Source organism: Megalops cyprinoides, chromosome 4 (assembly GCF_013368585.1).
Source record: "Megalops cyprinoides isolate fMegCyp1 chromosome 4, fMegCyp1.pri, whole genome shotgun sequence".
Taxonomy (NCBI): Eukaryota; Metazoa; Chordata; class Actinopteri; order Elopiformes; family Megalopidae; genus Megalops; species Megalops cyprinoides.
This window is the reverse complement of record NC_050586.1, coordinates 28,934,289-28,950,683: the sequence shown is the minus strand read 5'-3', so window position 1 is coordinate 28,950,683 and position 16,395 is coordinate 28,934,289. Positions and strand designations below refer to the sequence as shown.

General features: G+C 42.2%; 1 protein-coding gene across 1 annotated transcript; it reads right to left on the bottom strand.

Moving 5' to 3' along the window:
- Positions 1-736: 736 nt before the first annotated feature.
- Positions 737-9,894, bottom strand: LOC118776301 (cytochrome P450 1A1). The gene is made up of 7 exons (XM_036526537.1): positions 9,822-9,894; positions 8,343-9,200; positions 7,103-7,226; positions 4,497-4,586; positions 3,517-3,640; positions 3,024-3,110; positions 737-2,555 (listed from the first exon to the last, which is right to left on the bottom strand). The coding sequence occupies exons 2-7, from the start codon at positions 9,186-9,188 to the stop codon at positions 2,273-2,275; spliced, it is 1,554 nt and encodes a 517-aa protein (XP_036382430.1). The 5' UTR covers positions 9,189-9,200; positions 9,822-9,894; the 3' UTR covers positions 737-2,272.
- Between the last annotated feature and the right edge of the window lie 6,501 nt (positions 9,895-16,395).

Sequence of the window (16,395 nt, the reverse complement as noted above, 5' to 3'; positions counted from 1 at the left end):
GTGGAGAAAAGGCAGCACTGCTGCTCTCCCTGACTCTCGTTCCTGCAAAGATGGCTGCGATTTTTGCTAATTAAACTTCACGTTGCTGTCTGTAGGGCACTTAGTCTTTTCTGCTTTTGACAAAAAGGATTGTACATGGAGGTTTTTCAGCGTTATCATGTCTGAAACGTTTCAGGAATGAAGACAGAATCTTAAGAGGGTTTATTTTGTGTTTCTGCTGCAGCCGGTGACTGGCTCTCAGTTTTACCCTCAAACAGAGACAAAGCTCCCATTTTCACTGCCAAGGTGTCATTCTGTGGACACCATCCCAAAGCCACAGGGTAATGCATTGCCGCCAAAGACTTTGCTCCTGTTGGAAGGCCACAACGGAGAAGAGAGGATTTCAGCCCAAAACAAAAATCTACAATATCATGCTGGATTTGTCATACTTTATTGGACGGACACATAAACAAGAATGACTGTTTGGTTCTGGAACAATATAAAAGGATAAATAGTTTGATACCAAATCAGTTATAATTTCAAGCATGGTACATATATTTTATGGAATTCACTAACAGTTACAGATATTAGAATTTAAAGGTAAACACTGTATAAATCTAACAAGTAAAATCATCCAACTCATGGTTTCCGTGAATTATTAAAAATCATTTAAAAATTCAATCTAACACAGACGTAGATTTAACTGTTTCTCTGTGAAAAGCACTGACTACAGCTACAAGAATATTTAGGTCACTAGGAAAAATTATCACAATTAAGTCAAGCATCTGGGTCCATATTCTGTGTCAGCATTTTCTATGAAACAGCATATAACTTTTCTGGCACATTGTTGAGTCTGTCCTTTTCAATTTATCCTTATCTGAACGTTGTAAGCCACTCAACATACATTTACATGCTAGGATTTACCAGCTGGGGAAACAAACAGCCAAATGCCTGATGGGAAATTGCAATGGACTGCTGTGAGGAGTTAGTGTGAGACCCCGCTCAGTCCCCAAACCACACATCTCACATTGGCATGACGTGAGACTTTGACCTTCCTAGGCCCCTCTGATTGGCAACGATTTTAGTGTTGGGCCCCAGACCCTGGGCACCCCCGATTCTCTCCACCCCCCTGCCTCGCTCCGCTGGCTCCATCGGGGCCCGGCCATGCCAACACCAGCCGCGAGGAGTGAGGCACGTTCCCAGCTCCTCACTTGATTAACTCATTTAGATATTCATCTAATTTAATGAAATTCCTTCACAGTGTTTAGTTTCGGTTTAATCCCGACTTCTCTTTATTAAAAAAAACCCGTCACCGCATCACTCTTTTTCAATTATTTACTTACTGAAGTCCCCCTCTGTTCTGCTGAGGTCTGTTTTGTAAGGGTTGTAAAAGGCCTTTTAAATACAAAGACTAACTCTAATTGCAGTGCCTGCAGGGAGGAGTAAATTGAGATGTACAGTATCTGTCAGGATGAGAGAGCTGCGGAACCAATGCAGAGATGGGGCCAGTTAATAGCTTTAGACACGCTGGAGGCAGCTCCAAAATCCCACAGATAAGGGCGCAGAGAAAATCTGGGATGTGTGGGCTCTGTCTCCCTGAACCCACAGAGGATACGAGATGTTCCCTAGTTTAACGACTTATCTATGCAAAAAAGCTCTGAATGTTTAAAAGAAATTAGCAACTTTCAGATGTGATGTTTTACAGGCTGTTTTTGCTGAAATCGTCTTATTGAAGTTTGGTTAAGCAGGAAGTTTCTGAAGTAGTGAGTTTTCTTGAAAATGAGACCCACCATTTTAACACTGGCATATATATGCTATCCTGCACTTAAAATACCCCCTCCTTCTTGCTAAAAACTCTTAGCTATGCAAATACTCTTAACAGCATCTTAATTTTCAGTATGAATTAGTTATTGACTCCTTGCTTGCTTATCATGAAAATACCAAAAGCCATGGACACTGCCTGATAAGCCCACTGAACTAAAGATCTGCAAAGGTGCTGCTACTGAATAGTGGGGTGTACAAAGAAAGAAATATTAAGTATGTCAAAAGATATTTTAACATACATAATATTACAACATGCTAAGGTTTATTCAATTTTATTCCAAATCAGTGTCTTTAGTATGCTTAAAAGCTTAATTATTAGGTGTATCTGTATGCAATCTATAATGTCCAGCTTATGAGACTGGTGTATGGTTCTTATGGCGCACTTGTGTCTGTGCCAGCTTGATTATATTTTGCTGTTTGCCTTCTTGTGGTGGATGGTGGTAAGGGCCACCTTCCCTGATACTGCTGGCTAATGCCGTGACGAGACACTGATCTTGTACGGCTGGGGTTTCATCGTCAGGCCAAACTCAGCAGTCAGGTCGAGATCCTGGCCCCGCACATTCTCGAACCGCAGGCAGTGCAGGAGGGTGGTGAGGAAGACGAACATCTCCAGCCGGGCAAAGCCATCGCCGAGGCAACGCCTCTTCCCCATCCCGAATATCATCACCTTCTCCGTAAGGTCCTTGTTCAGCTGGCCAGCGTCACCTAAAAAACGCTCGGGCCGGAAGGAACTGGGGTCGCCCCACAGGTCTCTGGGAAAATTCACCAAGCAAACATGCAAACTCAAATACAAATAAACAAAAGTAAAAAAAAAAAATCTGGGAAGAAAGTGACAGAAAATGTATAATAATGTATGTGTAAATATTCTGAAATACTCTATACTGAGGGGAAAAATAAGTGTTGAGAATTTTTTGTTTGTTTTTTGCGGGGCGGGGATGGGGGTGGGTGGGGACTGCAAAAGAAGCCAGGCAGACACAGGATTGAGGTGATTTTGGCATATGACATCAGTATGACATAATTTGATGACACTAGCCTGATTCCAGTTCTGCAGTGAATAACAACCATTAATAGCCTCTGACTGAGGCTGCTGTTTCATAGCACAAGTATATGCACATATAGTACAAACACTTTTATCCTAACAGAATGCTACATAAGTGTAGCACTAGGGGATACACTAGGGAATTCTAAGCGCACAAGCACATGCACATGGGTGCACTCACGTGTCATGGTTCACTTGATACTGATTGATGAAAATGCAGGTGTCTTTGGGAATGAAATATCCATTCAGGACAGTGTCCTCTGTGGTGCTGGGAGACACAAGCAGGGAACACGGGTTACATCAATTCTGTATCAACTGAGCATGACCTGTGTTAGCTGTATGTAACACACATGTATGAGGGAGTCTAATGATGAACACCTAAATAGACACTGGATGCAGTCTCGATAGGGACCGTTACGGCTGCCGTGGAAACCATTACGGAAGAATAGTGCCATGAGCCAAACATAAAAGAGAAGGCTACATATGCTTCAAACACGTGTAGAACGTGTTGCACTGTCTGCCGTGAGTAGTCAGATGTTGCACAAAGATGATGTGTGCTGCAATTTTCCTCAGTGCTGCTCATCAACGTTCATTTTAGCAGGAAATATTTGCTCTAAACAAACAACAAAACTCAGCAACCTACACATCAGGTTCTTAGCTGGGAGGAACATTACCAGTGAGGTATTGTGAAGGGGACGTAGGATGTGTGTCGGAACACTTCATATATAAAAGCCTCTGTGAAGGGCATGTTTGGCTTGTCTTCAAACCTCGGCAGCCTGCTGGAGCCAATCTTCTCATCTAGATCGTGTCAAAATGAAGACAAAGAGGAGACAGCGAGTGAGGCCGACAGAGCTCCGTCCTGGCTCTGTAAACAGGCAGAGAGGCGCAGGACGAGCGCCAAGTGATACTTTTTGTGCCGTGAGATCAGAGAGCCAGCTCCCTGCATGTGCATCTGAACACAAACTCTTACACGTGAAAAAAATAAAAAGGCGATTAGCAGACTAGAGTTCATCAGATTCCAAAGGAACTCTGGGCTCAGCAAATGACTCAGACTTTCTGTGTGGAAGTGATGCTGGGGCTTGCTTTAGGAGAACAGAGAACAGAAAAGACTGCAGGAGAAGCCTGCTGTCTAAGAAAGGGTAGAACACCACAGTCCACACGTCCCAGTTTGGACAGGATCTCCTCCTGTGCCGTGATCCAAAATAATTATACCAAAATGTGAACTTCCTGCTCACAAACATCAATGTATTGTTTACTTCCATGTGCAAGAACAATTCCCTCATTTTTTAAGGGTGAAAAAAAATTATTATATACATCATGAACAGATAACATATTTGAACATTGTTTATTACACGCACACACACACACACACAAAAGCTAATGAAATTGAAAACATTTGTAGCATGATGCACAGAACATAATATTATAAATTATACTTACATGTTTGGCCTTTTATGTGGAAAAAATGCTCATGAATGCATTCACCTATTATCTGCAGAATAATAATAATAATAATTTAAAGGGACTGATGGTGACTGACTGATGAGAACGCCCACACAGAACTCCTCCAGTAATGGCAGATAAGCTAGGCACAGGACCAGCCCATAGAATGAGATAGACTGGATTGAGGAGACAAAGAATGAATGTACATTACCTATCTCCTGATTAATTTTAGCCTGCATATCAGGGAACTTGATAAGGTAGAGCAGACTCCACTGCAAGCCAGCTATGATGGTGTCAAATCCTGAAAAAGGAACAAATATGAAATATTATTATGATTTTGATTATTATCATTACTACTGCTTGAACATGAGTTACACAATCACAAAACTGTGGCAGGAACTAAATGTTGCACAGCTGCACAAAAATTACTGGTCACCTCAGAGCCACAATTCATAACTTATAAATCAGAGACTAATTTAATTATGGGAGACTCTCCATAATAAATGCAGTGGCCTCAATTAGGGATTAAATGCTTTGGTCTCACAAGCCTTGACACATTTCCAATTCAGAAAGAGATTACATGTGTAAGGTCAGATTTTGAACTCAAAAAGCTATTTTTCTGGTGCTTTCCTGGCTACACCGTTTTCATCACAGCATCTTCAGATTAACAGAGAAAAGCTTCCTGATTCTTCTCTGTGGTGTGTTCTCAACTTCAACAATCTGGACCAAGCTCACGCCGATTTCCAAATGAGTAAACACTGGGAATCATTTCTTTTCAATTAAAATTTCATAAAGTGTGTGGAAGGGACAGTGGTCCCTCTGGGCGTACTGCCTCTATGGTGCCGTGATGAAAACTTGTCTAAAATAAGCGAAATGGACAATAATAACCGTGACAACAACAAACATATGTCAATCACTGAAACCACACATTGCCTCTTCGGCAATAACAAACTCATACACCCAATTCTGGAGTTTCACCAACCATGACAGAAAAGTTAGTGCGTGCGTGTGAATGCATGCACATCCACTCGAATAAGCAAAACTGGCAAGGCTGGTGGACTAAAAAAGATCTGCTGTGGAGCCACAGTGCAGTCTTTGAAAACGAGGGCTGGCCATTGTTTGTGCAGTCAACACCCCATGTAAGGCTTGCATTCATCCAGTACAATTCAGTTCGTATGAGATGAGCATTTTCCTCAAGTTTTAAGTTAGTTCCTCGCTGAAACTATGACCATTTCAAGCGCCTGACCAATTATTCTTTTATGTCAACGGATGATTGTTGTAGGCCCAGTGCACCATGTTCCTGACTGAACTCAAATGCTAGTTAGTAAAAACCATCTATGCCTGTGCGACCGTGTTGCTGTCCATCACTGCCAAATCCAGGAAGGAAACAGAACTAGACAGTGACAATCAATCAATCAATCAATCAATATTTAATATAAAACAGTATTTAATATAAAGCCCCTTACTACAAATCACCAAAAATGGCAAAATGACTCATTGAATTCACATATAAAATGAACAGTTAGGCCCTTACATTTAGCACGGCAGAGTGAGAAAAGGATCCCCAGGGCAAGGATGCCCTTCAGCCATGGAAACCAGCAAAATGCCCTCCATAGAGGAATGCAAGGTTTTTTACAGGATGCACAGTGGAAAACTGCTCTTCAAAAACCAGTTATTCACATTCTTCAGTTATTCACATTGCACATTGCATTCACATGGTATTTAAATGTTTAGAGTAGAATCTAGTCAGATGTATGGTGCACACCATGCAAACACAGTGCGCATAAGCCCAGCACTTTTAATGCAGATTTGCACATGCTTAATGGTCTCAAGGAAGCACCAGGGGTACATCTTACATCAATGAAATGAACTTGTGAATTCTGTAATTGTCTCTTATTTTGATAACAGCAGGGCCACCCAGAGGACAGATAAATCCCTCTCCTCTACTGACAACTGCATGCTGTAAGAGCCACAATACTATGCGTGTCAGCTAGCTGGGCTGAATGTGTTTGCTGTGTGCGCACAGAATTGGCTCACTGTGGGTGATGTCTCACAGAAGTGCTGGCAGACAAAGTACTGCACTTCTGTACGGTATGTGAATAATAATAAGAAGAATCTGATCAGGTTACATGAAAGAAAAACAAGAGCAGGAGAAACATTCATACAGAACAGGAGCTTAACAAACACAGAAACGCAATCAAAAGAATCAAAGTTCACAGTTTAAGACCCTGAAAAGGAATGCTGTATAATTAAATAAGCCCTGTTTCGGATCTATTTCATCTTTCACCTTTTGTTCAATCCAAGGCTCAGGCCTGGAGTTACTCCAGGAAAAAAAAAACTTCAGGATTTTGTAATGTTATTGTTGGCAGACAGGAGCAACCTTACTTCACTGTTCTTGAATGAGTGAATTCAACCTCTGAGAAATAAGCAGTCTGAAAACACTCATTTAAAATATTTGACAAGAAACATCTTAATGCTGTAAGTACTAATTATTTCTTGGTGTAGGCTAGTATACTGATGGATTCGGAGCTATGCATTTTGCATGCCTCAGGTTACAGATACCAGTATTTATTTTATTAAGGACATTTGCATGCATTTTGCCATGCATACAAACAATCATGTCATATTCTGATATAAAATAGTGTTTGTAGGGAGAAATAGTAGGCTTTGTATTGTTACAAGATATCAATCCACAGATTCTACCAATCTTCAGGAATGTGCTGGTGGGATCGTTAATGGGGACATGGAAAGAAAGAGATTGTAGAGGAAAATGAGGACCATCTTCATCACTGTGTTACTTGTGAAAGATCTTCTTACCGGCACCAAAAATATCGATGACACTGTGAACAATCTGAGTGTTGGAGAGCATGCCCATCTGTCCCTCCTCCTGCCTGTCCTCGCAGAGGGCAATCAGGGCGTCTGTGATGTCTCGGACACAGTTCTGCACCAAAGACAGAGACAATGCATTACCCAACCTCCAACCGCAGAACCAACTCTCTGTCCATTTGAGTCCCTCTGAGCTGCAATCCTAGGGCTAAGACTCCTTCAAATCTCCACCCTTTCACAACAGTCTTGATGAAACACTTTTTCAGAGGACGTGCATGAGCTTGCACTCCACAAGATGGGTGATTCCCATCTCAAAGTAAATTGCGCGTGCAAACGATTTAGACTGTTAGGATAAGGACAATGCATCCCTTTAGGCGTACTTGATAGCTATAGCCCAGTTTTGTGATTTGCTGATTAGTGGGTAGGTCAGAGTTTTAATTTAATTCCAGCTTTGTTATAATTGCCCCTGTTATATAAACTGTCTGCGTATGTTTATCCATTGACTTCCGAAAGATAGTCATCTCGTCTGAACTCTGAAATGCATCCTCCTTCCTGAATATTAGGCATTCCAACATTTGTATGGCATCTTTGAAGTGAGACAAAGTCGATACAGTTAATTGCGAATATATAGGATATTTTTGTCAGTATAGTTTTAATATAGTGTGAAATATATTTTGTAATGATAGGTGGATATATTGCATGTCTTTTGATACATCTCCCATTCCACACGTACAGGTACACACATGACCATATATAAAATATTGAAATATACTACTTTTTGAATGGAAAATCAATGGACGCAAGAACTTACATTTTTGTATTTGACCTCCCTCACGTGCACACTTCACACTTAGTTCTCAAGCTGTGCTTTCAAGGCAAAAGCAGCGGAACGTCCACAAACCATTCCTAAAATCTCATTCTTAGTCGTGATGAATTAAAAGATAACACTCAAAACGACTCCCCTTGCGAATAATTTGTGCCTCAGGGAATCATTGACTGTTCATGGAAACACCTGAGACTCCACTATCATCTCATCTGAAAACAAAGATCTAATCTTCCTGCTAAACTGGAAAGCTGTCAAACTTCGTGTCCGCCAGCAAATCAGATTATTATTTCTGCAAACTCTAAAGCTCCAAAGCTCTGCAGCAACGCAATCACGACATAATTGGCAACTTTCATTCCAAAACATTATTTTCAACCATGACCAAAACTTATTTGAAGCTACGTTTACCTTATCAAAGGTAGCCAAATGCTCTTCGATATTCTTTTCCATGAAACTGTTCATTCTGTGGATGTACTGGACCATTTTCCTTAAAGACGGACTCGGCAGGTAACGGAAAATCGGGAAAAAGTCGGCCAGGTTTCCGGCGGCGAAGATCTTGAGGACCTCGTTGTTTATGTTGACTATGCTTAAGAAGTCCTTGTCGTTGTAGTCGTACCTTTTGCCGAAGCACAACGCGCACACCACGTTGGCGACGGAGGTGACTAAAGGGACGACGGGATCGACGCCGCTCTCCTGCCCAAGCTGCTCCTTGAGTGTGTCAACCATCTGTTGGGCTTCGGCACAGATGTGTTCCTCCAGTAGACAGGAGCAGGTGGAGTTCTTGGCCTCGGCCTGGGAGAAGGTGCGTAGGGCGTTCTTGCATATCTTCTTGTGGAGCACCCAAGCCTCACCGTATTTCTCACTGAACGTCATGCTGGTCCCGTTGGCAACGGCGGAGAACGTGAACAACTCTGGTCTCCCAGCAAAACTGTCTCCCTGACGGACCAGGGCCTGCTTGATAGTATTGTAGCCGCTGAGCACCACTACGACCAGCGAGCCCATTTTCACCTGGAACACGTCACCGTACTGGTCCCTCATGTTGGTCAGGGAAATGTGCACCTGCTCTCCCATCTGTAGTAAGTTACCGAAGACTGGCCATGGGGTTGGCCCGGGCGGCTGCTTCCACTGCTGGCCGTGGCGCTCCCTGCCTCTCAAGGCAAGAACGACAAGAGCAACAGCACACAGCACCATTGTCACACTGGAGGCTGACACTGGAGTACCCTCCAGCAAAAACTTCCCAGTGAAAATGTCCATGTCCCTGAAATTCTTCCAGAAAGACACATGGGAGAAGTAAACAGAAATGTAAAGGAATCTAAAATATGTTTAGTATCTCAAAGACTCTGACAGTAGACTCTATACCATCGCCATTATGTGCTTATTTATAGTCAGCTGTGCACTGACGAGTTTTCTGGAGTTCACAGTTTTCTTAAACACCCTCCAAGCCATCATAGTTGATGGTCTTTCTAATTTATTGGAAGTGTAGTACTTGCTACTGTTGACATGTGTTTAAATAAATCAATGAAAGAACGAGGAAGAAATAAAGAACTTGCTCACTTGTAATACTCATTATGTAAGATGGATCGATTCTCTCAGCCAATTGAGATAATAGAAGCATTTAATATTTAAACCCATCGCAGCTGCTTTTCAGGTATCCCAAATAAAACCCAGCAGTTTGCTGATTTCCCAAAAACAGGAAAACCGCGTAGCCCACGCATCTGTGTTACTGTTGCTGCTGTCAACGTTACATTCACATTGCTATTCTGAATAAAAAAAATATAAAATATTAACATCCCATAAGTTTACAGTGAAAACTGTGTTAGTACCATGAAATTAAGTATGCGACGCAACTCACGGCTCCGTGTAAAACAAGAAAGTTAAAATACTCACCCAAAGCCAAAAGAGAAGGTTTTCTTAAGTCGCTTCAATACTCCCCTTATGAAAGTATTGTGACCCCCAGCGAGGCGAATAGTTGGAGGGTATCATAACTTCCGACGCAACACGAGAATAGTGTAATCAGACAAGGGACGGAAACAGCGGGGAGCAGTGGGAAGATCTGGGTATTTAAGGACAACAGGAATGATTCAGGCGTCTCGTCTGTGCGCATCATTGTGCAATTTACAGAGGCTTGAATGTCAGCGCGGATTGTAAGGCAAACTTTGCTTTACGAACTGGGGCTAAAGGGCTGTTTGAAAGCATTTGTGTTGCCGACTGCGACTCTCGAGGAACCTCTGTGTATAGGACTCGAGAGCGCACGAATGACGAACCGCCGCGCGCTTGTATGGGGTCTGCCAAATAGGCATTCATAAAGACGGAAAAACGAAGTTTCTACAAAGCAAAGGCGCAAAGTATCTTCGGGACAAACCAGAATTTTATTTTCTACCTTCTACCTATTTTCTAACTTTACCTTTAATTGTGTGATGTTACTGCACGGTTGTATATTACATGAGACGTTGTTATACCAGTTTACATAATTGCTCTGATAAGATCTAAAAATCGTTGAACTTTCTTGAATTGTTCAACTATTCAAAGTGAGTGACTTGACCTAATTTGTGTGCGTGCCTTTGTTTTTTCTGCATTGGTGCCCCCGACTTTAAATAATTTTATGTATATATTAGTCACCATGATAGCAAGCGTTGTCAACAAAACAACTAAACAACAACAGAAATATAAGTAAGTATATGAACTGCCAGGGGCCATTTATCCCAACAAGTGTAATCCCTTCCAGATGAGCGTGGCAAATTCACATGGTAAGGAGAGATAAGAAAAGCGAGCGTGCATTAGGCTACAATCTGCTTTTAATTTTCTCCAATTCTGGTTTGGCAGACTAGAGTAATACCTGACCGCACAGTTAAACCGACATCTCAGTCAATGAATGTACTCTTATTTACTGTGAGTGATGATTACATATTTTAGACAGTGCATTGTCCCACGGTACCATCCGCTGTGGTCGATTTGTGTCCGGGCGGCTTTGATGTGGGGAAGCTGAACTAAATTGAATCCCAGACTCATAATGTATAGTCTATATTCGCGTCACGCATTTATTTCTCTCTCTGCCTGTCCGATGTGGACAACACACTTAAGCAAATAAGAAAACAACATCGTCCCGCCACAGCTGGGGAGTGAATGGAGGGCAAAAATACGTTTGTTAGTGGAGTTGAAGTGATTTTCCACCACCCAAACATTCATATAAACTCTGTTTAAATATAAGCTTAATACCAAGCAAAATCATATGCATTTCATGTAATGATGCTAAAAATAATAATTATAATAATGCGGATTGTAATAGTGTAAATTTACACCAGACTATGTATTATACATTGAGAAAACGCTTAATCTGGCAATAAATAAAAAAGATGAGAAAGATAATTGTATTGTAGGATTCAGCTCTAATCTGTGGTTTGAGTAGTTGGTTAAACCTTCCACATGGGGGCGCACTCTGTCCAAACCTGGCTGAAAAACTGAAAAAAAAGGGCAACCTTAGAGGTCAGACATGTGGAAGTGAAGAATCCTACCCTATATGTGCAATAGTTTGAATTGGATGCATATTAATACAGACATTTTACAGACATTCACCAATGATAATCCACAGGTGTGGGTGGTTCACCATATTTTTGTAGAATCCCAAAGTTGCTGAACTCTCCACAAGCGGGTTTATGGATACAAACTGTAATTGGAATCCAGTTGTTTAATTCTATGAATAAATCATGAATGTTGTATACACAGAATCATGAATGGCAAATGTCCTCAGAAGAGGACATCTCATGTCTGACTTCTGGATTTTGAAATGTTTATTGAAGACCAGTTCAGTTATTTGTGTATAACAACTGATAGGTTTGTGGGAGCACTCCCCTACCTGAGCAACTCAAAAGCCTTAGCAAAAAAGGGTTCCTTAACTTTCTAGCATCAGGATAATCCAAGACACAGACTTGAAATGGCCACCAAGACATAGACTTGGTTTCCATTTATTATACTTGATGCAATATAATATATTATTGATGACAGAATGAACAGAAATCTAACTTCTGTTGACTGCAACCAGTCATTTTAAACAAACTCAACCTTTAATTGATAGCGTTTTCTCAATGCTATCAATAAGAACCTCTCTGACTAAACAAAGGCTTCTTTGTCAGAAGACTAATTCAATTTGATTCAATTCAGTTCAATTCAGTTTTATTTATTTAGCACTTTTTACAACATGAGTTGTCACAAAGCAGCTTTACATCGGTATTCCAGGCCTGATACCCCCTCAGAGCAAGCCAAAGGCGACAATGGCAAGGAAAAACTCCCTGACTAATAGGAAGAAACCTTGAGCAGAACCCAGGTCAGAGGGGGAGCCATCTGCTTCTGGCTGGCACTGGGTGGACAAATTCAGTAGGAAAGAATTTCCTAAGAAATTCTTAACAGTACTTAAGAATGGTGAAACAGACTAACTGTAATATGTATAACAGGAGAGCAGCAACATGCATGAACTTCTATGAGACAATATTAAGTTATGCAGTCAGGGGAAAGAAATAGTAGTTCATATCAGATGGTACTCATCTACGTGCATACCAGTTCTTGCACCTTTTGTCTATGGAGAAGACTGATAAGTACTGCATTAGTTTAATTCACAATAATTCTCGAACTGTAGCACAATGGGACAGCATGCCATTGTAAGGGACTCCATTTTTAAAAAATGTTAGGATTGAAATACTGTATTGCTTAAATCATGTAGAGATCTGAGGGAGGCAGCCAGAACAACATAGTACACCCTGCTCCCTCACACACATGCGCGCACACATGTACACACACACCCACACACACACACACACACACACACACACACACACACATACACACATGCACACGCGCACACACACACACCAGCAGTGGAGAGCTTTAGGTCCTTTTCTTCAGGACCGAGGCTCATCACACTTTTGAAGGCTGTGTAAATGTGGGGAGGGAGGGGGACAGACACAGTGCCTCGATTCATAAGGAGATAAGGGGCTGAGAAGTGTTTCAGACGGTCACAATGACTGTCCTCAGCTCACAGTGTCTGACAGGGCGCTCTGAGAGTGACAGGAAGTGGCAGGCGCAGCTGTGGGAAACGCTTAAGCTTGCGCTTCCACTCGGCCCAGAGCCGGTTAACAAGTTAGCCGTCATGGTCAGATTGATGGGCTTTTAGACGGCAATACAACATTGAAGAGAACTTGGAAGCTGCTTTGAAGTTAAGTTGCGCTATTATACTAAAAAGCTATTATGCTGATAGCAGAGATGGTAGAATTGTGGATAATTTTGTTTGGTAAACATTCTGAACAGTCTTAGTGATCCTGGTGAATCTAAAAACAACTATGCAAGGACCCCAGAATACAGAAGCACTCACACAGTCTTGCATGTCACATCTCTTGAAGGGTGTTGGATCATTACTTGAATTAGGGGACAGTTCACTCAAACTAATCCTGTTAACATTTATAGTTATCAAGTCAATGATACAATGCTACCTGAAATATTAGGCAATATTACCTTTTTTCATACCTTGCACTAACCACTTTATTTTCAGTTGATATGGGAAGGGATAGTTTACCTCAAGGCTCACTGGAGTCTGAGAGAATATTCATAATTTAGGCCTGGCCATGCCACAACCTGCTTAATACCATTTGTGGAAGCTCTGATGAGCAGATATATCGAAGTTTTGTCCACAGCAGTTCACATCTCCCATTTCTATTGTGCAGTAAAAAATACCTGATAGCATTAGATATGTCTGTGCAGGTGAACTGTGGTTTGTCTCAGACACACTTGCTATTGCAGTCAAGTCCAGGTAGGCGCAAAGGGGCAACTTCAACACGTGACTGTTTTTTTTTTTCAGATTGGAGGAAATAACTGGAACAATTAGCCCTGCTGAACTCATATGACTCACACCCCTGGTGGGCACTGGTCTCTTGCCATCTTTGTGCAGTGAGGCCTGTCCTGGACTTCTTTTTCCAGAAAAGAGGAATGAAGCCAGTCTCCTTTGGAGTCTCAGGTCATCCTTCTCACCTGACTTTCACTCTTTCCTATTTTGGGTTCTCCCAGTGTGGACTCTGCACAGGTATTGAATTACCAGAATGGCCATTCCCTCAAAAAGTGGTAACAGGATGGCGAGGGTCTTTCACTTGTCAGTGATTGTGAGGATAATAACTCCACCCATTCATGAGAGTTCTGTGCGTTTGCATTCCATGTTGCCTGGGACTTTTAGAATAAAAACATCTGATAGAAAATTACATTTGATCAAGTGCTTCTACCCCAGTCAAGACCATTGAGCCAGAGGTTGGCGAAACGCCCGGTGGGCCCACAGCTCCTCTCTTGAGATCCTTAGTGACCATGGCAGGCACTGGTCAGGGAAAGCCCGTAACCTGCTTGCCAGCCAGGTTCTTTGTCCTGCAGCACTTTTTTTCTGAGGGCCATGAGAGGACTTCTTTGTCTTCTGTGTTTGAACATGCGCAGTTCTGTTTTTATGATCTTGTACCCTTTTTACACCAGAGCGCCCGACCGTGAAATTCAGAAAATGTTTTGGTTCGCATGCATCTCCACTATCATGCGGTCTTGCTGAGATGGAACGTTCTGTGAAATTTCCGGCCCTGTGACTTATACTGTTTCCCTGAGACGCAAGACCACGGCCAGAGCTGGCGAAGGGCTTACTCCATACCTGGCACAACTAAATGTCATCATAGTCAATCGCCATATTCAGTTGTATATTTCTCCTGCAAAAAAGAAACACGAGTACGCAAAGGAAGACAAACCCTGAGGTCACACTCTTGCGAAACCCAAGCTGCATCCACACATCCATGTGTGGATTGTATGAAATGGGTGTGTCCCTGCTTTTGTTCTGTCTTTTTGCAACACAACCGCTGACACTTCCTTCTTGAGGGGTTAGTCATGTGTACGTTGGGTTTTTCTTTCCACCATTTCCCAATCCGTCACGCTGATGTGCAGTGAACGGTAGCTTTTTTTTATCTGTGAAAGCATGATCACGGGGATATATTTCCTAGCTCTCCGTGTTTATGGTTCACTCTGTGGGCTGCTGCCAGTGCTGTTGGCAGGCATTTCTGTACGGTCATTTCACTGCGCGGTAAGTCCCGTGTCCTTCGTCCTGGGTCCTATGGTTGAGACGCACGTTGTGCCGAACAGAGAACCCTTTTGCAGTCCCTGTTCAACACTAATGAAGACGGGGTATTAGAGAGGCTTTCTAGACGGGCCTCAGTGGCTTCTGGAAGGCAGCCATAGTTTTGCAAGCTGAGGCTGGAAAGCCCTGATCTGTGCCTCTTTCTTAGAATTGCAGGCAGGAAACTTTGTATTGTACCCTTGAGCAAGGCATTTATTAAGGCATTTACCTTACCATGTGCAGGTCAATTCCTCCTGGAGAATATTTGGCAGCATACTTGGATATTGGGTAATATATATGCCAGCAAGTATAAGAAAATCTGCCAGCAAATGAATGATAGTGAAGTAATATTAGCCTGTATGATGTGATGACAAAATAATTTCACACAAGAGTGAGACAGAGGCAAGTCCACTGCATCTTTAAGCATACAACCTTGAAAATAGTACATACAGCATCTTTGCCTGTTAATGATAGCTTTGCAATGAAAAAATACATTACTATACAAGTTCTGTTTTGTTTCTTTAAATGTCTCCTGTTTTGTTTTTTCCTCTTACTTTTCATGTCGGCATCCCAAGTCGTACAGTAGATTAACAGCCAGCTGATTTCTGTTCTTTGTAAAACTTGTTTCTCATTCTTTCTTTCTGTCTCTCTGGGTCTTTCCAGAGGGGACCGTCAGGTTCGGTCAGGCTCAATCAGGCGACACCCTCCCCTGTCAGGACATAACGCCTCCTTTGACCCGGTGGGGCCGGTTCTGTCCGTCAAGACTGGCGACACACAAGGCCTCTTCTCGTATGTCATTAGCGCTGTCATGAGACCGGGCGTATCGTTCAGTGACCACGACGACACTCGCTGGAGACACTAGGAAAAAAATCCAGTCCTGGGAGGGTCTTCTCTGTTGCACGGACACACTCTTACACACACACACACACACACACACACACACACACACATACACACACACACACACACACACAATGTTTGAGTCTTTTTCATGGAGCTACAGTGTTTAATGTTGGAGTAAAAGTGCGTAAAACTGAAAAGTGGCTTCAGATTAACTAGTTGTTACTATCTTATTTTGTGTGTGTGTGTCGGTGTGCTCATTGTCAGTTATACGCTCAATTTTCATCCAGCAGGGGTATATTTTTTCCCAAAATTAAATAAGACAGCCAAAAATAACAAACAAACAAGCTACCTACAACAAATAACAACTTTACTCCACTACAAAGGGAAGACCAAAGTTACAGGGAACCAACCAACGAGTAGGCCTGTCTTTTGTTTCAGATCACAGAATTCCAAAACATCACTCACAGGCGCATTTCATTCTTTTAACTGGGGTTAATC

Excerpts from the sequence above, each read along its gene's own strand:
- LOC118776301 (XM_036526537.1), bottom strand. The coding sequence starts at position 9,188 with ATGGACATTTTCACTGGGAAGTTTTTGCTGGAGGGTACTCCAGTGTCA. Across the intron at positions 4,587-7,102 it reads CATCGATATTTTTGGTGCCG|GATTTGACACCATCATAGCT; the intron begins GTAAGAAGATCT and ends TTCCTTTTTCAG. Across the intron at positions 3,641-4,496 it reads TAAAATTAATCAGGAGATAG|ATGAGAAGATTGGCTCCAGC; the intron begins GTAATGTACATT and ends GACACGATCTAG.